The sequence below is a fragment of the Macaca mulatta genome, chromosome 14 (genome assembly GCF_049350105.2).
Source record: "Macaca mulatta isolate MMU2019108-1 chromosome 14, T2T-MMU8v2.0, whole genome shotgun sequence".
Classification (NCBI taxonomy): domain Eukaryota; kingdom Metazoa; phylum Chordata; class Mammalia; order Primates; family Cercopithecidae; genus Macaca; species Macaca mulatta.
In genome coordinates this window covers 40,535,013-40,562,922 of record NC_133419.1, presented here as the reverse complement: position 1 = coordinate 40,562,922, position 27,910 = coordinate 40,535,013, and the positions used below count along the sequence as shown (strand labels likewise).

The 27,910-nt window shown below is 36.5% G+C and overlaps 1 protein-coding gene across 2 annotated transcripts in view; it reads left to right on the top strand.

Moving 5' to 3' along the window:
* LUZP2 (leucine zipper protein 2) overlaps positions 1 to 27,910 on the top strand; it is a 577,754-nt gene that overhangs the window by 242,166 nt on the left and 307,678 nt on the right. The window contains exons 2-4 of one of the 2 annotated variants that reach the window (XM_015114623.3): positions 1,738 to 1,851; positions 3,831 to 3,901; positions 9,931 to 10,012. In XM_015114623.3, the coding sequence (XP_014970109.2) occupies positions 9,938 to 10,012 (75 nt within the window). In that variant the 5' untranslated portion in view covers positions 1,738 to 1,851; positions 3,831 to 3,901; positions 9,931 to 9,937. Of the gene's footprint in view, positions 1 to 1,733; positions 1,852 to 3,830; positions 3,902 to 9,930; positions 10,013 to 27,910 lie in introns of both variants that reach the window. The other variant, XM_015114622.3, reaches the window with a different exon arrangement.

Below are 27,910 nucleotides of genomic sequence, written 5' to 3'. Positions count from 1 at the left end.
TCCCTTCTCCAATTCACTCCTGAGTTTTCAGCCAGGAATAATTTTCCAAAACATAAATCTGATCTTGTCATTTACTGCCTAAAACCTCTCATTTACTTTCATTTGTCCTCAAAATAATGCCCAAATTCCTAATCATCACTTAACGGTCTTATGAAATGAGTAGTCATTTCACATTTCAGCAACAAATCTCCTACTCCCCAATTAGAACACCAAGCCTTCTGACATTTATTCACTTTTTGAAAAATTCAACATTTATTTTCATTAGTATTTGTATGAGTCCATTTCACGCTGCTGATAAAGACATACCCGAGACTGGGTAATTTACAAAGAAAAAGAGGTTTAATAGATTCACAGTTTCACGTGGCTGAGGAGGCCTCCCAATCATGGAAGGAGATGAAAGGCATGTGTTGCCTGCAGCAAGGAAGAGAGAATGAGAGCTCAGCCAAACAGAAAGCCCCTTATAAAATCATCAGATCTCATTAGTCTTATTCACTACCACAAGAACAGTATGGTGGAACCCGCTCCCAGGATTCAATTATCTCCCACGGGGACGCACCCACAACAGGTGGGAATAATGGGAACTACAATTCAAGATGAGGTTAGGGTGAGACACAGCCAGACCATATCAGTATCTACACGTGTTTTCTCTTTTCATATGACTAATTTCTATTTCTCTTTCAAAGCACTTCTTATACATTTTATATTTATTTTCCTAGAAGTCTTTCCTGGATTAGCAGCTCTGCTATGTGTCCAATTCATCATTTTAATTAATACTTCCCCATCAGTTACAGTGTTAGGCTGCGCTGGAAATTGTCAATTTCCTCATCCTGCCACCAAACCACCTACCTCCCACTGGCCAAATACACATATACACAAAGGTGCACACACTCACTGCTTGCTAATTGTTTCTTTTAATAAGAAGGACTTTAGGGCAGTAACTTAATCTCCCAGATTATTATTTTTTTACATTTGCACAACACAAATTACAATATCTTTCTCAAATTCCTGGAAAGATGATATGAAAAAAATAGGGGAAAAAAAAGGATGTGCACATGCGTGACACAGATAATGAAGTCTTTCTTTCATGGTGCTTATTAACAAGTTTGTTCAAAATTCACTGAAATTACTGTATTTTTTTCACTGATTGTCATAGAGATTTTGCTCCTCCCAATACCTCTTTAATAGCAATAGGGATAGGGGTTCTTAGCTAAGTTTGGAAAGTGTTGCATTTTCGATGGGCTGCCTTCTCTATAAACCAGAGAAGATGCAAACCTCTGACTTTATGTTCTAGCTCTACCTCAAAGTTTGTTCCCCCAATATGAGAACCTATGTTTCTTAGATGTATTTTTCCAAAATATATCTCTTGCTGTAAAATTGTAAGGACCTGAGGGGAAAAGTGTGGTATCAATAAACATACCTATTTTCAAATATGTACCTGATAAACTATATTATACATACAGAAGAGGTACAATATTGTCCTGGAACCTCTCTCTGGCCTGGAGATCTATGCTGTCTCCAATGAGCCTAGATAGTCCTCATTGGGAAACAAAACTTTTGTTATAAAATGGGGTTTTCAATTTTCCCTTTTTATATGAAATCATGACAACAAAACCATCTTAGTAATTGAGGTTTTAATTTCCCTAGATTTTACTAAAACTGTGAGTGTTACTGATTATGACTGATGCCAAGTGGAACCATTTAGGGGGCTCTCATGCCTGTTCTTTCTGTGTTAGACAGGACCATGAAGAGCTAGAAAAGCAGCTGAAAGAAGTCTTTAAGGAGCGGAGCACCATTCTTCGTCAGCTGACAAAGACATCAAGAGAACTTGATGGAATTAAAGTCAACCTTCAGGTGAGATGAAAACTCATTTTCTGAGCAGTGAAAGATGAGCAGTCGTCTGATTTTCTGAGTGGATTAACATGCATTTTTAAACAGTTTTTAATGTGTTTCTGGGCTGGACCATGGTAGTTATTACTTACTATTATATGCACTTTAAACAGAAATGTCATTTGAAATATTTTCTAGGAATCTGTGTTTAACAAATACAGAAATGAGAAAATTGTGTGCTTGGCAGAGCCATCAGTTCCTCAAGCTTCTAAGATCAGTTTGACCCCTGTGCTTTTCATATTATAAAATGACAAAGTAATTATGCTCAAGAGTTAAATGAATATAGGAATGACACCTACAAGATAATTTTAAATTCCCCTCGGGATAATTCTAAAGATTCTTTAATAAATCGTATTACCAAAATAGGTAAATACTTTTAAAAGACAACTGTAAAAAAAAAAAAAAAGGCTTCACATACTGAAATCTTCAAAAAATTCTACACGGGGTAAAAATAGTTTCAAAAATATTTGGTAACATATTGCAATATTTGACATAAACATTGCATTTATTATCTCCTGTATGCTAGAAGCTTTGTATGTATTATATGGTTTAATTCTTATAACATATCTATGAGGTGGATCCTATTGTGACATCCCTTGTTACACATGAGAGCTAACGTTTAAGAAAGATATGTTATTTTTGAATGTTACAAAAGAAGCCAGAGTTTATATGTAGACAGTCTGGCTCCAGAGACCATTAGTTACTGAACTGAATCATGTTTTTAAACCACGTGGAGTTGCTTCTGTCTACACTCTTCTCCTTAGGTTCCTAATCCCATTAAGATGATAATAATGATAATGAAGATGATGATGATGGTGGTGGTGGTGGTGGTGGTATTAGTAACCACTGAGGCTTACTGAACATGGTCAAGGTGTAGTGCTAGATACTCTTTCTCTAATTTGTATTTAATTTTCACATGAAGACTATTTGTCACATTTCATAGTTGAGAAAACGGAGTTAGAGAAAGGTTAAGAAACTAAGAACATGCAGATAGTCAAGGGACAGAGCTAGTATTTAAAGTCAACATCTAAGCTTTTCTTCCAGAAGATGTGTTACATGTGGAGAAGATGGAAACAAGAGCAAAAACAAACAAACCAAAAACACACATAGGCATAGGCAACCCAGCAGGACACAGAGATGGTAGCGGGATGATAACAGTGCGGGAATCATAGTGTTATGATGGAAGCATGCACAGAGCATCAGGGAAACAGTCACAAGGATGAAAAGAAGTGCAGATTGATTTCTGGTGAAGCCAATGCCTGACCTGTGGTTAAGTGGAAATTCACCAAGTGAATAGACTGGGAAGTAAGAAACCTGCACCTTCTTAGAGGCATATAAACACTAAGGACTGAAGTAGTAAACATAACTTATTGTTTATATTCTGTCTGTAGAGACCAGTTACAGTTTCACATGGCCCAGTTTTTTTTTTTTTTTTTGTATGTCTTAATGCATTACTCATAAATAAGAAATCAACAAAACCTAACAGGTGCATGCCCTTTGACTGTTTTAATCTTGAATTGTGTTATTATTTCCTGGCGTATGCAGGGAGGTTTGCTATGTTCCCTAGTATTTGTAGAAGCTATACCAGACCTGGTTTAACATGCCTGCAGAGAACACAGTAAAACTTCAAAGAATGAATAGAAGATATATTTTATATTCACTTATAAATAAACATTTATTTCTTTACATTTTGATATTTGGAGAGTAGTTTCTCCCCCATCAAACCTCTAAAAGCCAAGACTGCTCAATTCCTTTCACCTATTGTGTAGTTGGTGTCATAAATTTCTGTTTACATCCTTAGAGCCGTGAGGACCATCATGAACTTATTTTTAATTCTTGTTCCAGGGCATGTGTGCAGTCCTATCTAGTATCTAAAACCAAAGTTAAAGTGAGCCTCAATTTATCATCTGAATAAAACTTCCTTTTTCCACTTTTCTTATCAGTCTTTAAAAAATGATGAGCAATCTGCCAAAACTGATGTTAAGAAACTTCTGGAATTAGGACAGCAACAAAGGTAAGACTTTTCTTTTTTATTTAGTTACTTCTGCCATAGTGTCAAGCAACATTCAGAAACTTCACAGAATTTATTGATTCTAAATGCATGAACCTATTTATCTTTTCACTTATACTTAAATGTGCATGTGATTCACTTGGGAATCTTGTTCAAATGCAGATTCTTACACAACTGGGGTGGGCTTGAGATTCTGCATGTCTAACAAGCTCTTTGGTGATGGTGATGCTTTTACCTTTTGTCTGCAAATCACAGTTTGAATGTTAGGGAGCTATAATACTTTCCTCAGTTAGTAAGATGGACCCTAGTAAGTCTGCCCATCAATAGACATATTTGATAATATTGACCTCAGTGGACCATATTTAATAAAATCAAAACTTGATTATGGTAATGATGATGTGGTGGTAAGGAATGGAATAATCTTATTAACAATACAAGTAGAATCAGTACAATATTATTAGTATGGGTTTGCTTGTTTTTGAGGGAAGTATTTTATGAAATATACTTGTGTACATTATAAAAAGCCATGTGATTTTTAAATTGCTTTTCCAAGTAAAAAAAAGAAAAGTATTTTAATATAGAAACAACCTTACATCTGCCACACACTTACTAGCAGCTCTTCTAGTAGATTTGTACATATTTTCTTGTTTCATCTTCACAATAACCTTGTGAAGTGGCTATTAGTTCCATTTTGTAGATGGCAAATTGTTGCTCAGAGTGCTTAGTGGAATTGCCGAGAATCATGTTAATTGAAATTTAGATGTAAAATCTGCTCCGTCTTACCCCGCAGCCCTACCTTTCCAGTCTGGCTCACTGATCACAACGCAAAAAACTGTTTAAAAGTTTACACACAAGATAGCATGTGGAGTTGATTCTAAGTCCCTTCTCATCAGCCTATATGTCCTCCACTGACCTTGGTTCTTAATTCGAAACTCTATTATTGACATGCCTTTGGATTGAGTTGATAATATCTATTAAAAATATAAAATCAATTGTTTTACATTGACTCTTATTATTTATAGTGATGTGTTTATTATTTCTTGAATGTGAAATTCTCTTCAAAGTCTAATATTAAGAAAAACTTGAAAAAAGCAAGCCAAACACATTTCCAAAACCATATTATTTTAATGATTGATTTGGTTTGAAATAAATCATGCTCAGTATTACATAAGTATTTGTGTCTCTGTGAAGTAGTGATAGAGGACATAAGCAACATTTGGAATAGAAATAGTAGAACATTATTGAGTCAGAAAATAGAAAATCTTGTCATTTGTGACAACATGGATGAACCTGGAGGACATTATGTTAAGGAAACTAAGCAAGACACAGAAAAACAAATACCACCTGATCTCACTTTTATTTGGAATCTAAAAAAGTTGATGTAAAAGAAATGGAGATTACAGTGGTCGTTACCAGGGTCAGAGGTAGCTGGAGAGAGTGTTGCTGGTGAAATATTGGCTAAAGAATACTAAATTTCAGTTGGAGAAGAGAAGTAAGTTAGATGAAGTGAGTACATGATTACTATAGTTAATAATATACTATATTCTTTAAAAAATAAAATTAAAAAATAACCCATCAAAAGAGACCAAGAGATGCTGAAAATGATTATTTTTATAGAGTATTTCAGGTTAGGAATGGAGAATGAACAAAAGTAGAAAAACAAAAACTGATTTCTACTCAATATATGTGCAGCACCCAGTGAGAGACTGAAGACGATATAGTGAGTTTGAGAAGATTAGAAAATAGATCTGTATGTAAAGACAAAAATAAAAATGGCTAAAGGGTGGCACATACTGGGTTTCAGTGATAATAAATAGGGAACCTCTTTTTGGTAGCGCTATAAGAAATAATATAATTAAATAAATCTTTTAGGGGAAATACTGTGTTATTTCCTGGCTTTTAGAGAAATCGTTCTGTCAAAACTATTCAGAGTAGAAAGAAAACTGTAGACCAGGGCAAGAAAACACTACTTAGAGACAAGGACAGGGAGATCTCAAGAGTGAGGACCATGGAGTAAAAGAAAATAAAGTCAGCCTTTATCACTGGAGGGACACAGATAGGGAGACAGACTTGTGCATGATGTGAATGAAAACCTATTCCCTTAGTTTGCTGATATTTTCTTACAATATCTATGGCTGATTCACATGACACCAAAAACACCGCAAAAATCAGGAAAAAAATGTGAATAGGTATTTAAGAATTTTAATCATCAAGTATACATGTGGTAAAGTATATAAACTACCAGATGATAGAACAAGCTTTTCAAAGAGAGGATAAAATGGAGAATATTTTGGTCTTACTAATTCATAGCTTTATCTAAAATTAAAAACTTGTTTAAAATGCCTAACTTGTATTATATGTACAATCAAAGTTAGAATGGAAGACTCAATAAATTATAATAAAAGGTAACTTCTCAAAAGGATATAAGATGTGTTGCATTTGATTTTTGCTGTTTACTTAAAAAGAGAAATATAAACATTATGTGTATATTATGGTAAAAGAGACTGTGTATCTCATTTAAAAATCTGACTTATTAGTAAACATTAAAAGAGAAAAAGTATCACCTGTGGTTATCAAAAATACTAATTTATTGCAAATTTAAACATCTTCTCTGAGTTTGAAAGAGTGCAGTGTGCTTATAGGTGCCATTTGGTCACATCTCCAGCTCTCAATTATTACCTTGTTTTCTGGATCCTTTGTCCTCAGATCTTTGTCATCTGGCTTCATCTGGACTAGTGATCCCTGGAAGCCATGCCTCTTTTATGTGACTCTGAAACCACTGGTCATAGCTAATGATTCAGAGGTGGCCACCCAAACAAAACGAATCAACTAGTTTCTCCCTCTGGAACTGTAATATAGAGGCAACTAATAAGTCTTTCTGTGTAGCTGGAACTAGGTTGTAAGTAAATTCAGGGGATATGCTGTGGCCACATACAACTATGTGGAGAGGCAGCAGAGTGTCTTTTGAGCAAGACAGGCAGAGAAAGGTGTGTGTGTTTGTGTGCGTGCATTTATGTGAGAGAAAGAGTGAGAAAATGAGATTTGTGTTGGCTTGAGCATCACGTTTCAGGAATATTTACACAGCTTAGATAATATTCACAAGAGAGTCCCTAGGTGGATGGAGAGATTTTAAACCATACCATGTCAGGACTGAGAATATGTAACCACAACAAGGAGAATAGGGAATAGGACAGGACCCTGAAATGTCTGAAAATTTGAAAATGTCCTTGAGCAAAAGAGAATAAAACCTTTTATTCTTTAAGGTGGTGGGTTGGTAGAGATTCCCGGAAGGCAGTTTTGGACTCAGTGTACTAAAGTACTTTACGATAATGTTCTCTGAAAACTAAAAAAAAAAAAAAAAAAAAAGTTGCTAGAATTGTGGCACATTCTCCATCTCTAATATAAGCAGATAGTCACTAGAAAGAAATAGCTTTCTGTAGAGTGATTAAGTTGAGAGTGTTTTTATAGCTATAATTTGGGATGAAAGAGGTGTGAAATGATGGCCCTTTGAAATTCCTTGTAACACAAAATGTTATGCTAAAATATTTCAATATTGGAGCTATCTATTACAGGTGTCACTTGAGCCATGAATTTTTTAGAATTAAAGTTTCAGTTTAGTACCAAATAGAGCCCTAGAGTAGCAGATATAGATTGAGTAAATCTCAGTTGGTGTTGAGAAGTGGTGCAGAGGCAAGTCAGGAATCACCTCCCTAGGAGGATAACTTAGTAAGTCTGTGAAGCAGAAATCTATAGCTAGCTAAAGCACTGGAGCAGTGAGCATGTGACGACATAAGCTTAGAAGGAAGGCAGAAGAAATGAGATATAGAAGACAAAAAATCTACTTTACCTTTCTGCCTGATAGTGTTCTTTGGCAGGAAAATATTCAGAATTCTCTACCTTTTCCATATTTTACAATTTGTTTTTTGTTCTGTTCCCTAGATTGCCTCTAGATGTCAGAATCGGGGATTTTTTTTGGAAGAAACATATAGATAGATACCTACTCCCACACATACATTATCTATCTATCTATCTATCTATCTATCTATCTATCTATCTATCTAAATATATATACTCATGTTTTTAATAAAACATACTTTATTATTTAATTTTTGTTAAGTCTTTTACAACCATCTTTTACAAATAAAAATAGGAATTTTAAATTAAAATATATTAAAAATTATTACATTGTCATTTTAATTATAACTTACTTTTCAGTAGGAAATATAATTTTATTGTGCTTCACTCAGTGCTTGTTGAAAATTTGACTGTTTGGGATAGCATGTAGGTCCTTTCTTCCTTCCTTCCTTCCTTCCTTCCTTCCTTCCTTCCTTCCTTCCTTCCTTCTCAGTAGAGATAGTATAGTAACTATAGTTTGAGCATATAGACACTAAAACACAATTTCACTACCCCTCTATACATTAGTTATCTATCATAATATGATGTCATAGTTTGGTGTGGGTTTTATAAAAGTGTCTTGCACATTGTAAGCCTACAATATATGTAGGTTTATATTATATTATATTATATTATATTATATTATATTATATTACAAACACTCTGTGGAAAATATCAGAAATAATAATGGAAGCCCAGATTTTATATGTCCATATATGGAACAAGTCTGATAAATGAAACCAGTTTGAGACAGTGATGGAAGCTGTCACTTAGAATCCACTTCAAGCACATTAAAAGCATCACCCAAGAAGCATAAATCATTTAAAAACCAAAGTGACTGTAATTATTCTATAACTTGTTCTCACTATATTTTGATTTATCAACCAAAGTCCAAAATGATTCCAAAAAACAGACAGACTTTCTTTCTAATTCTTGAAATTGGGACTGGTACATCAGTCTCAAGACTAATTAATCTGGCTGCCCCATTAAGTCCTGCTGGGTGAAAGAGCAGCTTGTGGTTGTACAGAATTTTGTGGTCAGAGAATGAACATAGGAGTGTGGAGTGGTGTCAGTGGTTATTGCCATGACCTAACATTTGTTAAGTAATTATTTTACAGGCATTGTTTTAAGCACTTTGTTTACATTATGTCATCTTAATATGAGCACAAATCTATTAGTTAGTTCTACCATTGTGCCCTTTTTTTGGATGAAGAAATTGAGTATGAGATGGTATGTCACTTGCCCAAATATCCAGAGCTAGTCTTTTGGCGCTAGATTGGAAGTTTTAAATTAGTTTAGGTACTGGTAAGACTCAAACAGGTTTCTATTTTTTTGTACACTAGCCTTTATCTAATATCTGATCTGTTTGAGGTGATAGCTTGAGTTAAAAAAAAAAAATCAAGGCACAGAAAGATAATATGATGTGTTATAAATAAATAAATATAAATAATATGATGAGTTATAAATCAATAAATCCTAAATCCTTAAGAGAAATGCAAATTTAGGGAAAGATCACTCCTTTTAAAAAGGGATACAGGATCCTTATGTACTATTGAGCTTGAGACACAATGAGTATATATGCATATGCATGCATTTTTTAATTACCTTCATTAAATGAGAGAGGCCTTAAGTTAGAAAAAGTTTCTTTTCCCTGTTTTTACAAAAGGTCTCAGGCCTTACAAAGGATGTATAAAGCACAATACTTTAGAATTAATTAATTAAGAGCATCAGAAGGGAACAGTAATTTTATCCTATCAGCAAGTCTATGGTGACTTTTTCTAACCAGCATGTTCACATCCCAGTATGCTGTTAGTGGAATTATCTTTTCAACTTGAATTATATATCGCTTTACTTTAACACATCATGTAGCTCACAGATGATTCAAACAGTGGGATATTTATAAAGCATAATAGTAAGGTAATTTTAAAAAATTCCACTTGCTTTTAGTATTTGCATGGAAGAAAAAGACTTTTATTACCAGAATCTTTAGACACATCCTGTATGCTTAACTGTGACTTTATGGAATTCTAGTTGTCTGTGTCCTAAATGTATACAGCAAAGCCTCCTTTTATAATGTACACAGAAAATAATGGAACTGTATTATTTTCTCTCTTATGCTCTGTTTTCTACTAAACTAGAGAAGAAATGAAATCTCTTCAGGAGGCCCTGCAAAATCAACTTAAAGAGACATCGGAGAAAGCAGAAAAACACCAGGCTACTGTAAGTGTGTTTCTACTTTGTGCCCTTTGCTTTAGGGCTGGGAGATTGCTACTTTCTTTTTCCAAAATCACTATGGAACAAACACACCTATAAAAATAAAAGTGAAAAGACAATAAAAGAAGCATCAGTCAATGTCATCAGAATAGTACTTGGTCAGCATTCATTTCTGGAAAAGGTTAATGTTTTATTTCATTATTAGGGGATCATCTCATTCCCAGCCTACTTTTAAGAATGAGAAATGGAAGGACAGAATGGGGTAAAGGTTCTGGTGTCAGGGCCTCATCAGTGGCTCTCAGATCGTGGGTTGTCACTGACTGGGAAGTAAATTAAGCTAAGTGATGGTTAAGTCGCACCCCACATCCACTGAATAAGGATCTCTCAGGAGCAGGGCCAAGGCGTCTGCCTATTTAATCCATCCCATGGGTTATTCTAATGCACTCCAAAATTGATGAATCAAACTCCTCTCATGACAGCGAGAACTGTGAGAAATAAACTGTGAAACAAACTTTCTCACCAGAAATGATGTTCCCTTGACCCCACCGTTTCAGCTCTTACTATGAATATTTACTATAGGCAGGAGGGATGGTGTTCCTGAGAGCCGTGTTGAAAACTGGGTTTCTACTGTATTCCCCAAAGCCACCTTATGCATCATGTATAGGGATTGGACCTTATATCTTGTTTTCAGGATCTGAGTCTGTTTTAAAATATAGTGTGTTAATTGAACGTATGAGGTATGGTAAAGTCAACAGATCAGGAAAAGACTACCACTGAAAACATAGCTTCTTTCTCACAGTTCTAGCTGTAGACCACAGAGGGGCCACACGAGAAGGTACCCAGGCTGTTCATGAGGCAGAGGGAGAGGAGGAAACTGCGGGTAAGAGGTTTATTGTGGTTTCTGGGGCAATGAACAAGTGAGGCAGGATACGTAGGGTTGGGATGGATAAGTGGGCTTGGGATTGGCCAGTTTGAGTGATTTTTGGCTGACTCTGGGGCATAGCAGCTGTCCTGACTTATGACCTATCCCTAAGGTGATTAGGGCAAATCCACAGTGGCCTGGGATAATAAAAGGGGGGAAATTACTAGTGTTGTTTTTTGATTGGTTGTTGTATTTGAAAAGTGTGTCTCTGGGAGGAGGACTTCCTTCTGACACGGTGGAGCAGCAATGGGAGACTCCCAGAGCTAAGGCAGGGTGGCTCAAGCATATGATTGGATTGTTCTGAACAAGGCTGATCCAGCACATCCTTGAAGAACAAATGTTAAAGCATCAAGTTTACAGACGCTAAAACCGTGGTGAAGCCTGAATCTCCATTTAGGTCAATTACCTGGAATCCTAGGCTCTCTAAACACAGTCAGCCTGCCTTTCTTTTACAAAACTTCCTTTAACAACCTTGATTGAAATGTGGAGTTTTGCTTCTGAAACTCAGGCCAGTCTGTCATCTGCAACACCGGATTTCAGGAACAGCCTTTCTAATAATGATTGCTGACTTCTCAAAGTACAGAACAGTTTCATGTTAAGGATTCACTGTTATCTGTTCTGTTCACCTGTTAGAACGGGCATGTTGGTTCATTGTTATGCCATGGCAACTCTCACTGCTCACCTGAAATGTGGTCTGAAGTCTGGCTCACTGGATACCAAATGTTACATAAAAGAATAGACATATTTTTATCATCAGCTTGTTGATTCCTCCCCCCAACACCTGACCTAGCTTACTGAATGGTCCTAATTGCAATCACATATCTGCCATGACTAATCATATTTAATCTGGGTTTCTTCATAGCCTAATGACAAACAATGGTAGAGAAGAATAGAAGTGCTCACACAGACTATTTTCTCTGGTTCTCATAATAAAACTACATTGTTTTTTTTCTTTACTGAAAAATGGTAGCTCAAATAAGGTGTTTCTAGCTTGCATTTGCACAGCTGTAAGGCAGAGGATCTAAGGCATGAACTCATAATTATTTCAGTAGATTATGCAAACTGTCTGAGATCCAAAAAGAAGAGAGTTACAACTTTTGAAAGAGCACAAACCAAAGTTAGAATATCTAAGTATGAAAAATGTCATGGGCAAATAACGTAGACTGAGTCACCTTTGCCTTCATCTCAGCACGCTGGCTGTGTGTTCCTTATGGCTGAAAATTGAATCTTGAGGGAAGGTTTCTGTTTTCCCCCAAAAGTCTTCACTAAACCAGAAACTTCCTAAAGAAGCTGAAAATTGAATCTTGAGGGAAGGTTTCTGTTTTCCCCCAAAAGTCTTCACTAAACCAGAAACTTCCTAAAGAAACTCATAACTTAGTATGTGCTTCAGAGTAGGAGTGTTTGGGGTTTACATTTCCAGTAGGCCATTTACTAGTTCTGTAAATTTACTAGCTCATTACCAGACTTGATCAAGCTTTTGAACTTGTGCAAGTTTCCTCATTATCACATTTAAGGGGTTATTCACATTAAATTAATGCACATAATCTCTCTAAAATTATATCTGGCATGTAGTAGATAGTAGACATTAAACTAAAGTCATTTCCCTTCCTTCTGTGCTTCCCATTTTAATTTCATCTTCATCGCTTAGCTGAGTGAATATAAGCAAGTCATTTGATTTATCTGAGGCTTTTTCATTTTAAAAAGTATGACAGTGGTACTTATATGACAGGTTATTTGGTGATTATATGAGATGATGCATACACTATTGAGCAGAAGATATAATCAATTGTGAGCAACCTCTAAATTGTATGATATCATCATCATCATCATTATTAGTATTTTTTCTTTCTAACCATTTAAAACCTTTGTTATATGATAATATCATGGTAAGAATTATCAGAGATTACATAAGAATGCATACCTAGTAAAAGGAATATTAAATAAATCTATTCCATTGTTCATAATTTAAGATATTCTATTTCCTCACTCTGTTTACATTACTATTCAAAATAGTTTTGTTTTGCAATTTCTGGATACTGCCACATGGATTTTCAATGGCTATTCTTAAAAGCTGGCATGGAAATGTTTGATAGTGACCTCAGGTTCCCAGAGACTTACAAATGGTGTCTTTATGGGAATCAGACATATTACCTGTGTATCAGTGATCAGGGGTAACACAGTGATATTTTTCCATTATTAAAAACTACTAGATGGTGAGGTTTCTCACCAATGGCTTGCATTTTCTTAATTGCAGACTATTTCTTTTTTATTAACTGTTCTTGTTAATTACTTTTTTTTTTTCCATAGGTCATTAGGGTACAGATGGTATTTGGTTACATGAGCAAATTCTTTAGTGGTGATTTGTGAGATTTTGGTGCACCCATCACCCGAGAAGTATACACTGCACCCTATTTGTAGTCTTTTATCCCTTGCCCCCGACTCACCCTTTCCCCCAAGTCCCCAAAGTCCATTGTATCATTCTTATGCCTTTGCGTCCTCATAGCTTAGCTCCCACATACCAGTGAGAACATACAATGTTTGGTTTTCCATTCCTGAGTTACTTCACTTAGAATAATAGTCTGCAATCTCATCCAGGTCAATGGAAATGCTGTTATTTCATTCCTTTTTATGGATGAGTAGTATTCCATTATATACATATATATATTCATATATATATATATGAATTAACTATATATATCTCTCTCTCACCATTTTTTTATCCACTTGTTGATTGATGGGCATTTGGGTTGGTTCCACAATTTTGCAATTGTGAATTGTGCACTATAAACATGAGTGTACAAGTATCTTTTTCATATAATGACTTATTTTCCTCTGGGTACATACCCAGTAGTGGGATTGATGGATCAAATGATAGTTCTACTTTTATTTATTTAAGGAATCACCACATTCTTTTCTACAGTGGCTGTACTAGCTTACATTCCCACCAACAGTGTGGAAGTGTTCCCTGATCACTGCGTTTATGCCAACATCTACTGTTTATTGATTTTTTTAATTATCGCCATTCTTGCAGGAGTAAGGTGGTATCATATTTTGATTTACATTTCCCTGACTATTAATGCTATTGAGTGTTTTTTCATATGTTTGTTTGCAATTTGTATATCTTCTTTTGAGAATTGTCTATTCATGTTCTTAGCCCACTTTTTGATGGGATTTTTTTTAACTGATTTGTTTGAGTTTGTTGTACATTCTGGATATTAGTCCTTTGTCAGATGTATAGATTATGAAGATTTTCTTCCAATCTGTGAGTTGTCTGTTTCCTCTGCCGACTGTTTCTTTTGCTGTGCAAAAGCTCTTTAGTCTAATTAAGTCCCAACTATTTATCTTTGTTTTTATTGCATTTGCTTTTGGGTTCTTTGTCAAGAGAGACTTGCCTAAGCCAATGTCAAGAAGGGTTTTTCCAATGTTATCCACTAGAATTTTTATAGTTTCAGGTCTTAGATTTAAGTCCTAATCTATCTTGAGTAGATTTTTGTATAAGGTGAGAGATGAAAATGGTTTCATTATCCTATATGTGGCTAGCCAATTATTCCAGCACCATTTGTTGAAAAGTGTGTCCTTTCCCCACTTTATATTTTTGTTTGCTTTGCCAAAGATCAGTTGGCTGTAAGTATTTGGGTTTATTTCTGGGTTCACTATTATAGTGATAATGGAACCAATGTTCCATATAATGGAACCAATGTTCCATTGGTCTATATGCCTATTTTTATACCAGTGCTATGCTATTTTGGTGACTATAGCCTTATAGTTTGCAATCAGATAGTGTGATACCTCCAGATTTGTTCTCTTTGCTCAGTCTTGCTTTGGCTATGTAGGCTCTTTTTTGTTTCAATATAAATTTTAGAATTGTTTTTTCTAGTTCTGTGAAGAATGATGGTGGTATTTTGATGGGGATTGTGTTGAATTTGTAGATTGCTTTTGGCAGCATGGTCATTTTCACAATATTGCTTCTACCCATTCATGAACATGAGATGTGTTTCTGTTTGTGTCATCTGTGATTTCTTTCAACAATGTTTTGTAGTTTTTCTTGTAGAAGTCTTTTGCCTCCTTGGTTAGGTGTATTCCTAAGTATGTTACTTTTTTGCAGCTATTGTAGAAGGGGTTGAATCCTTGATTTGATTCTTCACTTGGTCGCTGTTGGTGTATAGAAGAGCTACTAATTTGTGTACAGTAATCTTCTATCCAGAAACTTTACTGAATTATTTTATCAGTTCTAAGAGCTTTTCAGAGGAGTTTTCAGGGTTTTCGAGGTAAATGATAATATCATCAGCAAACAATGACAGTTTGACTTCCTCTTTACCAATTTGGATGCCATTTATTTCTTTCTCTTGTCTGATTGCTCTAGCTAGGACTTCCAGCACTATGTTGAAGAGGAGTGGTGAAAGTGGGCATCCTTTTCTTGTTCCAGTTCTCAGAGGGAATGCTTTCAACTTTTCCCCATTTAGTATTATGTTAGCTGTGGGTTTGTCATAGATAGTTTTTATTACATTGAGGTATGTGCCTTGTATGCTAATTTTGCTGAGAGCTTTAATCATAAAGGGATGCTGGGTTTTGGCAAATGCTTGTTCTGCATCTGTTGAGATGATCATGTGATTTTTGTTTTTAATTCTGTTTATGTGGTGCATCCCATTTATTGACTTGTGTATGTTAAAACATCCCTGCATCCCTGATATAAAACCCACTTGATCATGGTAGATTATCTTTTTGATATGTTGGGTTTGGTTATTTCACATTTTGTTAAGGAGGTTAGTGTCTATGTTCATGAAGGATATTGGTCTGTAGTTTTCTTTTTGGTTATGTTCTTACCTGGTTTTGGTGTTAGGGTGATGCTGAATTCATAGAATAAATTAGGGAGGGTTCCCTCTTTTTCCATCTTGTGGAATAGTGCCAAAAGAATTGTTACCAATTCTTCTTTCAATGTCTGGTGGAATTCTGCTGTGAATCTATCTGGTCCTAGACTTTTTTTGCTAGTAATTTTTTAATTACCGTTTCAATCTCTCTGCTTGTTATTGGTCTGTTTGGGGTTTCTAGTTCTTCTTGATTTCAGTTAGGAGGGTTGTATTTTTCCAGGAATTTATCCATCTCTTCTAGGTTTTCTAGTTTATGTGCATAAAGGTATTCATAGTAGACTTGAGTCATCTTTTTGTATTTCAGTGGTGTCAGTTGTAATATCTCCTGTTTCATTTCTTGGTGAGGTTGTTTGGATTTTCTCTCTTCTTTTCTTGGTTAATCTTGCTAATATTCTATCAATTTTATTTATCTTTTCAAAGAATCAGCTTTTTGTTTCATTTAACTTTTGTATTGGTTGTTTTTTGTTTCAGTTTCACTTAGTCCTGCTCTGATCTTGGTTATTTCCTTTCTTCTTCTGGGTTTGGGTTTGGTTTGTTTTTGTTTCTCTAGTTCGTTGAGGTGTGACCTTAGAGTGTCAGTTTGTGCTCTTTCAGCCATTCTGATGTAGGCATTTAGGGCTATGAACTTTCCTCATAGCACCACCTTTGCCGTATCCCAGAGGTTTTGATAGGTTGTGTCATTATTGTCATTCAGTCTGAAGATTTTTTAAATTTCCATCTTGATTTCATTTTTGACCTAATGCTCCTTTGGGAGCAGGTTATTTAATTTTCATGTATTTGCATGGTTTTGAAGGTTTCTTATGGAGTTGATTTCCAGTTTGTTTGTTTTTTTTTTTTCCATTGTAGTCTGAGAGAGTGTTTGATATAATTTCAAATTGTTTAAACCTGTTGAGACTCATTTTATGGCCTATCATATGGTCTATCTTAGAGAAAGTTACATGTGCTGTTGAATAGAATGTATATTCTGTGGTTGTTGGATGAAACGTTCTGTATATATCTGTTAAGTCCATTTGTGTCAATGTATAGTTTAAATTCATTGTTTCTTTGTTGACGTTCTGTCTTGACTTTTTAGTACTGTCAGTGGAGTATTGAAGTCCCCCACTATTATTATGTTGTTGTCTATCTCATTTGTTAGGTCTATCAGTAATTATTTAAAAAATTTGAGAACTCCAGTGTTAGGTGTATATATATTTAGGATTGTGATATTTTCTTGTTGGACAAGGCCTTCTACCATTATATAATATCCCACTTTGTCTCTATTAACCACTGTTGCTTTAAAGTTTGTTTTGTCTGATATAAGAATAGCTACCCCTGCTTGCTTTTGGTGTCTATTTGAATGAAATACCTCTTTCTACCACTTTACTTTAAGTTTATGTGAGTTCTTATGTGTTAGGTGAGTCTCCTGAAAGCAGCAGATAGTTGGTTGACAAGTTTTTTGTTCTTGTTGTTTGTTTTGTTTTGAGATGGAGTCTTGCTCTGTCACTAAGGCTGGAGTGCAATGGCACAATCTTGACTCACTGCAACCTCCACCTCCTGAGTTCAAGCGATTTTCCTATCTCAGCCTCCTGAGTAGCTGGGATTACAGGCACATGTCACCACACCCGGCTAATTTTTGCATTTTTAATAGAGACGGGATTTCACCATGTTGGCCAGGATGGTCTTGAACTCCTGCCCTCAGGTGATCCGCCCGCCTTGACCTCCCAAAGTGCTGGGATTACAGGCATGAGCCACTGCGCCCGGCCAGTTCTTATCCATTCTGCAGTTCTGTATCTTTTAAGTGGAGCATTTAGACCCTTTACAATCAATGTTCATACTGAGATGCGAGGTACCATTTCATTCATTGTGCTATTATGTACTTGGTGTTTTTTGTTTTATGTTTTTGGTTTTTAATTTGTATTTTTGTTTTATAGGTCCTCTGTGATTTATACTTTAAAGAGATTCTGTTTTGATCGTTTTCAGGATTTGTTTCAAGATTTAACATTCCTTTTAATAGTTCTTATAGTGGTGGCTTGGTAGTAGCGAATTCACTCAGCATTTGTTTGTCCAAAAAAGACTGTATCTTTCCTTCATACATGATGCTTAGTTTTACTGGATACAAAATTCTTAGCTGATAATTGTTTTGTTTGAGGAGGCTGAAGATAGGGCCCCAATCCTTCTAGCTTGTGGGTTTCTTCTGAGAAACGTGCTGTTAAAATAATAGGTTTTCCTTTATAGGATTCCTGGTGCTTTTGTCTCACAAAAGCAAAGTTAAGATTCTTTGCTTCATCTTAACTTTAGATAACCTGATTACAATGTGTGTAGTCGATGATCTTTTTGTGATGAATTTCCCACGTGTTCTTTGTGCTTCTTGTATTTGGATGTCTAGGTCTTTAGCAAGGCTGGGGAAGTTTTCTTCAATTATTCCTCCAAATATGTTTTCCAAACTTTTAGATTTATCTTCTTTCACAGGAACACTGATTATTCTTAGGTTTGGTTGTTAACATAATCCCTGACTTCTTGGAGGCTTGGTTCATATTTTCTTATTTTTTTATTTTCTTTGACTTTGTTGGATTGAGTTAATTGGAAGACCTTTTCTTCGAACTGCGGATTTCTTTCCTCTACGTGTTCAATTCTATTGTGAGACTTTCCAGAACATTTGCATTTCTATAAGTGTGTCCAATGTTTCCTGAAGTTTTGATTGTTTCTTCTTTATGCTATCTATTTCTTGAATATTTCTCCCTTCACTTCTTGTATCGCTTTTTGAATTTCCTCGCATTGGGCTCTGCCTTTCTCTGGTGCCTTCCTGATTAGCTTAATAACTAACCGCCTGAATTCTTTTTCAGGTAAATCAGGGATATCTTCTTGGATCCTGGTGAGCTAGTGTGATTTTTTGGGGGCGTTAAAGAGCTTTGCTTTGTCATATTACTAGTGTTGGTTTTCTGGTTCCTTCTCATTTGGTAGACTCTGTCAGAGGGAAGGTCTAGGGTTGAAAGTTATTGTTCAGATTCTTTTGTTCCATGGGGTGTTCCCTTGATGTGGTACTCTTCTTGTTTTCCTATGGATGTGGCTTCCTATGAGCCTAGCTGCAGTTATTGTTATCTCTCTTCTGGGTCTAGCCACCCAGCAAGTCTACCCAGCTCCAGTCCGCTACTGGGGGTTGACTGTGCAGAGTCCTGTGATATAAGCCATCTATGGGTCTCCCAGCTGTGGATACCAGCACCTGTTCTGGTGGAGGGGGCAGTTGGGGGTGAAATGCACTCTGTGAGGGTTCTTAGCTCTGGTGGTTTCATGTTCCATTTTTGTACTGGTTAGCCTCCTGCCAGGACTTGGCGCTTTCCAGAGAGCATCAGCTGTGGTAGTGCCGAGAGGAACCAGCGGTGAGCAGGGCCCTAAAACTCCCAAGAGTATATGCCCTTTGTCTTCTGCTACCAGGCTACCAGGGTGGATAGGGAAGGACCCTCAGGTTGCTTCAGGGCTAGGCTTGTCTGAGCTCACATTCTCCTTGGGTGGGTCTTGTTGTGGCTGCTGTCGGATATGGGGATGTGGTTCCCAGGTCCCTGGAGTTGTGTACCTAGGAGGAATATGACTGCCTCGGCTGAGTCATGCAGGTTTTCGGGGAAGTGGGAAAAAGCCAGTAGTCACAGGCCTTGCCCAGCTTCCACGCAATCTGTAGGGCTGGTCTCACTCCCACCATGTCCCCTCTAACAGCCCTAAGTCTATTTCCAGGTGGTAGGCTAGCAGGGTTTGAGAAATTACCCCAGGCTACCCACCTTCCAGCTTCGAAAAAAAAAAAAAAAGGTTTGGTTCTTCCCCTGCCTGTGAAGTCTGCAAGCTGGATTTGCACCTTTCCCTATGTTCTGGCCAGGAGGCTTCTCACCGGATTCTAATTATTACAGAGTTCAACTGGAGACTTCCTACTTCCTGTGGTGTTTTCCGCTGACACCCCTCCTGAAGGTTCCCTGTGATGCCAGGCAGGAATGGCCTGCTTGGGAACCAAGTGAGCTCTCAGGGCCTTTCACACTGCTTCCTCTATCCCTGTATTTTACTCAGCAATCTAAATTGACTCAGCTCCAGGTAAGGTTGGAAACCTTTCCTGAAAACTGCTCCTTCAGTTTCCCCAGTCGGGGGTGTGTGTTCAGTAGCCGAGGGTCTCCCTTTCCCACTTCAGCAATTTGGGTACTCACAGTATTTGGGGTGTCTCCCAGGTTATGCAGGAGCACTTTGCTTCCTTCAGAGGGTGTGTCTATTCTTGTTAACTTCCTATTTTTTTTTTTTTTTTTTTTTGAGACAGAGTCTTGCTCTGTTGCCAGGCTGGAGTGCAGTGGCACCATCTCAGCTCCCTGCAACCTCCACCTCCCAGGTTCAAGCAATTCTCCTTCCTCAGCCTCCCTAGTAACCTGGGACTACTGGTGTGCGCCACCATGCCCAGCTAATTTTGTATTTTTAGAAGAGACGGGGTTTCACCATGTTGGCTAGGATGGTCGTGATCTCTTGACCTTGTGATCCGCACCCCTTGGACTCCCAAAGTGCTGGGATTATAGGCATGAGCCACCGCACCCGGCCAACTTCTAAAAACAATTTAAAAATCGCCTGTCAGTATATATTTATATATGTAGGTATCTATCAATATACACACATACACACACATAAGGGAATATTTGTGTATGTTTTTAGGTGAGGAAAATGAGAGAGGAAAAGAATAATAATATATCAGGAGTCTTCTTTTCCCATTATACTTTTTAGAAAATTAAAACATTTAAAAAATTACATATAATTTGTAACCCTTCAATTAGAAATGGAAATCTTGATATAAATAGTTGATATGAAGTAATACCAGAGGGCACATCTCACTCCTTTCCTGAAGTGAACAAATGTACATAGCCATACCCCCTTTGGATGATGTAGTTAGAAAATGTATGTATTACTATAGAAACAGCTTACAGTAGAGTCCAAAACTTCCAACTGACCAACTTCAAAGGTAATTGGACCTGGGCTAGCACAAGGTGCAAATCCGAAGAGACCACTTTGGTGGTCTTTGGTCTTTGCCGTAAGAAGATAAAAAAGGAGATGAGAGAATGAAGAAGGAAGAGCAGAAGCGAGCACATTTAAACAGCTTTAAAGTGAAAAGCCTTGTTTTCCCACTAGGAGTCTCTTCTTGTTATGTGGTTATAGGCCCCTGTGATGGCTAATATTAGGTGTCAACTTGATTGGATTGAAGGATACGTAGATAGCTGGTTTAAGTATTGTTTCTGGGTGTGTCTATGAGGGTGTTGCCAGAGGAGGCTGCCATTTTAGTCAGTGGACTAGGGGAGAAAGACCTACCCTCAGTGTAGGCAGCACCATCCAATGAGCTGTCAGCATAGCTGGACCAAAGCAGGCAAAGGAAGGTAGGATAAGCTGGCTTACAGATATCTACATATATAAATATGGACTGATAAGTGATTTCAAAATTATTTTTAGAAGTTAACAGGAATAGACAGACCCTTGAGCCTTCTAGCTTTCATCTCCTCCTAGGCTGGATTCTTCCTCCCTTTTCTCCTGCCCTTGGACATCAGACTGCAGGTTCTTTGGCCTTTGGACTCTTGGACTTATACCAGTGGTTCGCCGGGGGCTCTCAGGCCATCAGCCGCAGACTGAAGGCTGCACTGTCTGCTTCCCAGCTTTTGAGGCTTTTGGACTCTGACTGAGCCGCTACTGCTTCTGTCTTCCCCAGCTTGCAGATGGCCTATCATGGGAATTCGCCTTGTGATCCTGTAAGCCAATTCTCCCTAGTAAACTCCCTTTCGTATGCACATGTATCCTGTTCTGTCCCTCTGGAGAACCCTAATACAGCCTCTTAAAATAATTATCTACTTGGAATCTTCTAGACCCAGAGACTGTAAAAATTTTATCTGACTTGTCAGAATACTCTGAGTGTTATTCAGAACCTGGGAAAGTGAACATCAGAACTAGAAAATAGATTGTTATCCCTTTCTTACCCAGACGAATGCCCACTCTTCTACTTAATACTGGGTCATTTAATGAGACTTTTCTTAAAGACTTCACAGAGATCTCTTGGGTCTCCTTCTTGACTTCCAGAGACTAGGATCTTCCTGGGAGGACCTTTGTGTATGGTGGCCAAGATTGTCATGATTGCTTGACCTTGTGATCCGCCCCCTTGGCCTTCCAAAGTGCTGGGATTATAGGCATGTGCCACTGCACCCAGCCAACTTCTAAAAATAATTTAAAAATTACTTATCAGTATATATTTATATATGTAGGTATCTATAAATATACACACATACATACACATAAGGAAATATTTGTGTATGTGACACAGACATCCCCATGAATACTACATCATTTGCGTTATAATTGCCTCTTTATATCTTCCAGTAGGGGAAAGAAAGAAGAATGAACTAAATTTTTAAAATTTGTTGTAGAAGCAAAATCTTTTGACCATAGTGTATCTTCATATTATAAAACACAGCTGATATTAAACAAATTTTTTAAAAAATAGAATTATCATTATAATTACTCAAATATTCTGCCAGTTGACAACTTATAATAACATATTCACAAACCAATTTGAAGACAAAATATCAAATAGGCTCACTTTGGAGTCATTCCTCGAAAAGGCTATTTAAATAAAATGTATTTTCAGTTGTTTGACAATATTTTATTATGAGTAGAAGTTAAAAATATCCCTCAACTTTCTCTTCTCTTTACTTAAGTCTTGCGTACCTACTAGAACCATGTATTGTAGAAATGTATTTTAATCACATCCAGTACAATATACACATACTTATATAAGTATATTAATGTTTCTATATACTGTCAACTGAGAAAAAGGTAAGTGACATATAGTGTTCTTGTGAATGATATGCATTCATAATTTCTACTCTAATCTATTTTTAAATGATATTCTCGACTTCCTACACTTTTATGATAAAAATTTATGGAAAGTGACCATGTTTGATGCTATGATTCTACAGAAACTTATAGCTTATCATCCATTCCATGAATACCTATTTACCCTCACTAAGAACTAGAAATTCTGGAATAAAGCATTTTCTTTTTTGACTTATCATCATCAGAATCATTTATTAAATGCATATTTGTAGAATTACTACCAAGATGACAAACTGATGCCATTGCTAACTCATTCCTCCAAAATCAACTCCAAAAAATGATAGCAGTTAAAGGAAGATATGAACTAAAGTATTAAAAAGGAAGCATGTGAAAAACCCAACAAATAAAATAATGAGCGATTCCTGGGAAGAAAGATGACTCACAGAAATGGAAGAGGCCGTTGTTATTAGCCGAGTCAGATGGCTGCAGTACAAGGCATGCAAGACTAGGCTGAAGGTCATCTATAGATTCTGCTCTCCTTTTCTGCACTCTTTCTTGAGAGTATTACTGTCTGTCTCTTCCCCTTAGAAATCAATAGCAACAGCTCAGGCCTCTACTGTCATCACGGTAACATCAGCACAGTGCAAAAGCCCTGCTAGAGTTAGAAGTAATGGGAGTGAGGAAGGGAGGAGTCATATTCCCCACCCAATCTCCCTCAGATCCCCTAAGATCATTTTGTGCTTTCAAGGTTCTCTGTCCTGGGTTTTTTTCTTTTTCTCCCCAGGGAGCAGCCATCACTGACCCTTTTCCTGCAGCCATTACCATAAAGAGCAATTAAAAATTCAAAGAAAAAAATGAGATAAGGGCCAAAATAACAAGATATTTGAGGTATAGAGCTACTAAAAAGAAAGACTACACATTGGACTACACACACATTCTCAAGCAGAATTACTGGAGTAGATAAACTAACAATTTAGTTAAACATGTTAAATATACCCAAGCAGTTAACATATACATTAATAACACGTAGAAAAACAAAACAAAAAATCATATAAAAGAGCTACTTGAAAATATTAACTGTAGACAATACCTAGTACCTGATAGGTAAAATAAAGAATATACTAAATGGTGTAAGTATAGGAAAGAAAATAGTAATAATGACAAATTTATAGAAAGCATCAGGGAACAACAAAAAAATGAGATAGAAAATATAAAATATGCATTAAAAGCTATGGAGAATTAAAGTAACATTGCCAAGTATGTGAGTCACAAAATAAAAGCACACATATAAATACATAGGAATTTTATCGTGCCATTGTGAAATTTTAAAATATCAAAAAAAAGATACAATTACAAAATTTTCCAAAGGAAAGAATAGATCACCCACAAAAGGGCAATAATCAGATAGATATCAGACTTCTTAGGAGTGTTAATGAGTTTAAGAAGACAATAAGGCAATGTTTTAGTACACTGCTTCCAAATTGTTCTATACATATATACTGGCATTCAAACGTTAAAGCCTATAAGGTATTGGAAGTGTTGCCAGAGAAAGCTCCATTTTGAAAATCCTTTTGGAGGAAATACTGTACCTGAAAAGCAGAATAAACAGCAGACTGCAAGTGATGTGGGGATTGATAGTGAACAAATACCTTGGCAAATTTAGTTTTTCCTTTAGGAAACAGAACCAAAGGAGAGAAAATACGATTGGGGTGAGGCAGTGCAAGAAGCAGACATATAGTAAATAAGCAAGGCTATTATAAATTTTCTATATTTTAACTTAGAAACAATTATGATGAGAACAAAATTAGAGTGTATAATATTGAAACTCACATGCAGAAAAACTTGATTTACTCAATTAAAAAATAAGATGGAAAAATTAATTTATACAATAGAAAGGAACAAAAGGCAAAAAAGTCAAGATGGCTAAAGTTCCAATGTATTAGAAATCAAAAATAAATTAAAATGGGTTAAATTTAATAATTTAATTCTTTAAATGGGACAGAATATCTAAAATCAAAAGAATAGGAATATATTCAAATGTTCTAAGCTTAAAAATTAAAAATATTGCCTATGTAACATAAGCAAGATGGGAAAATATATGCGAAAGAATAAGAAAGAAAGAATTGTCAACCACATTAATGTCTGCCACATAGAATTTAAGAAACAGATATAGTAAGGGAAGACATTATATACAAAATAAAATAAAGTAAAAGCATCATAAATAAGTATATACCTAACAGCGTAGCTTCAGTATTCATCAATCAATAAGCAATAGAACATTAACATAAGCAGATAAACAGAATATCTTAAAAAACAATTGATAATTTTATTTTCTGTTACATCTACCAGTTTGTTATAAAAGAGTTAATGAAGGATACTGAGGAAGAGATGACTAAGGCTAGGAATAGTGGAAGGGGCAAGAAGCTTCCATGCACTCCCCAGACATGCCACCCTCCAGGAATCTTCAGTGTTCATCCATGAAGGAACCCAGTCCTAGGTTTTTATGGAAGCTTCATGACTTCAGAATTATGCCCCCCAGGGTATAGGGCAAGATTCTCTTTAGAATGAGAGTTTTATGACCCACAAACAGCAAGACAGGGAAAGATTAGAGTCCCATTTAGTACAGGTTATTAAAATTGCTTGAGGGGCAGATGTACATGCCTTCTGTTTTACAGTACTAGGTCGGTGAATTTCCCAATCAGATACAATGCTCATTCCCATAATACAATCGGATAAAAGTGATCAAACTGCTTCACATGAAGTGTGTTCCAATATATCAACTTTTATAATCCTATCCATTTTTCCATTTTTAAGTTCTCATCCCAGGAACTTCTCTTCTTCTCCTGCAGACCATTTTACTGTCTCTTGTGCAAAAGACTTTGGGCCCTCAGCTAGGAATTAAGTAAAGGGAACCTGGCCCTGCTGTCAATCTTTATCTTCACTAATAAGTATAGCCATTACCCCAGACAATGCCAGGGATGGGTTTCTCTTTGTAATCTTTTAAAATATTCTGACTTTTTAAATTTATTCAGACTGGGGGAAAGAGAGCAAACTGGTTTAGGGCCCTCTAATGTTGGTGGACCAGCCGAGTCTCCCTTTGGTCTACTCAGCCTTTTATTATGCTGTATTTAGACTTTTGTTTTAACCCCATTAATTACCATTTTATTCATTCAGTATTTTAATAATCATCTAAAGATTTCCACCTTGCTGAGATGAATCCCATGACTCTCTCTTCTTTTTCTTTATAGTTTCACCTCATCAGTGTTTTTTTTGTTTGTTTATTTTAAATTTTTTGTAGAGATGAGGTCTCACTATGTTACCCAGACTGGTCTTGAAATTCCGGCCTCAAGCAACCCTTCTATCTTGGCCGGCCAAAGTACTAGGATTACAGGTGTGAGCCATCATGCTCTGCCAATGTTTTCTTTGTTCATCTTATTTGTTAATTATTTAAAAAATTTCAACTTTATGAGATGAGTTATTTCACTCTCCCCACTACCCTTCACTGTTCTCTGGTTAATTTACCTGATGTTTTATTAGCATCTGTAGTGACCTATGAGGAGAAGTTGAGACAACAAATTTGATAAGGCTTCTCTGACTGTCTCTGTTTTGTATCAACAGCATTATATGAGGTGTTCATGAAAATGGGGCTCCCTTAACCACAGCACTTGCCGTGACCTGAGTAACAAGCATATATAGCCAGTGACTATCCCTGTCATCATAAAAGCAATCCCATATGGCTTGCATATGAAGCATATCAACTGCTTTATGTGGGGTGCTCCACTTGACACTTATAGGTGGAGTCAGACAGTCCCCTTCAGAATTTTACAGTGGCTTTTATACACCCCACTAGACTGGACATTTCTTCAGGAACAAATTCCTATGTATCTAGATGATGATATATACACATCTGCAATATTCAATAGTGAGCAGTAGATCCTGGATCAATGCAAACGTGTTCTTCTACTCTGCATCATTTAAAACGAAAGACACTGGCTGGGCGCGATGGTGTGCGATGGCTCATACCTGTAATCCCAGCACTTTGAGGGGGCGAGGTGGGTGGATCGCCTGTGGTCAGGAGTTCAAGACCAGCCCGACCAACATGGTGAAACCCTGTCCTACTAAAAATACAAAATTTAGCTGGGCATGGTGGTGGGAACCTGTAATCCCAGCTACTAGGGAGGCTGAGGCAGAAGAATCACTTGAAGCTGGGAGGCAGAGGTTGCAGTGAGCCAAGATCACCCCACTGCACTCTAGCATGGGCAACAAGAGCAAAACTCTATCTCAAAAGAAAACAAACCAACAAACAAACAGAAAAAGAAAAAACAAAGACACTACTCTCAAATTAGTTACTTTCACTATCCATTTTAGTAAAGGTTCCTCAGAGAGCTGATGATACCAATGTACAAAGTGAACCATTCCTTCATATTATACTAAGTTTCAATAGTTACTTGTTTTTGTCCTTCTCCCACATTGACCGCCTTCTTGGTGATCAAAAGTCTCAGAAGTGCTTTCTGTTTTCCTGACATAATTTTCCCCTTTGTGGGTAGCTTTGAGGCTAGTGGTCTGAGCTCAAACAGACGCGTATCTGAGCTTGGTTTAGCCTAAAGGCTTCAGCACTCTTTTTAAATTTTATTTTAGCTATTATAGATAACAATAACTAAGGGTTTGAACATGGTGCTTTTCTCTTATTAGTTTCATAAACCAAAAATGAAATTCTAAGCCCCTCAGTAGATTGAATGGACTCCCCTCTCAGCCAACAGGATTCCAAAGAAACCTGAAAAACTAGTTCAGGAAGAGGGTGACACACATGCCTCATTATACTCTCTTTCTTTTGGATTTTAATCACAACCGACTAGCATTAACATTAAAACTGAGATCTTAAGACTGAAAAAACAGATTCTTTGTAGCAATTAAGAAACAAAATTCCAGCTTGACTCTAGTGTAACATCGCATGGCATATAAAGAAGGAAATCAAATGATTTCGCATCAAAATTTGTTTTCTTACCATACTTCGAAATGGCTCTTTTTATCTGTAAAGAATCTTTATTAATATAACTCAATCTTTCCCCTTCCAAGCCTTCCAATCCTGAGGAGATTGACTGCGGCCCTGGCATATTTTAAGGCCTGATAAGAGACCTTTGCCATCTATTCTCTGTAGAGTCAGCATCTGTGGAGGCTTCATCTATATAGTAAAAACCTTGGCTTTCACCATCCCCCTTATTTTAACACCAAGCATTTCTTTTTGCTGGCTTCAATCATAGACAAAGCTTAATTGTTTTACCAATTAGCAATTTTTAATTGTTT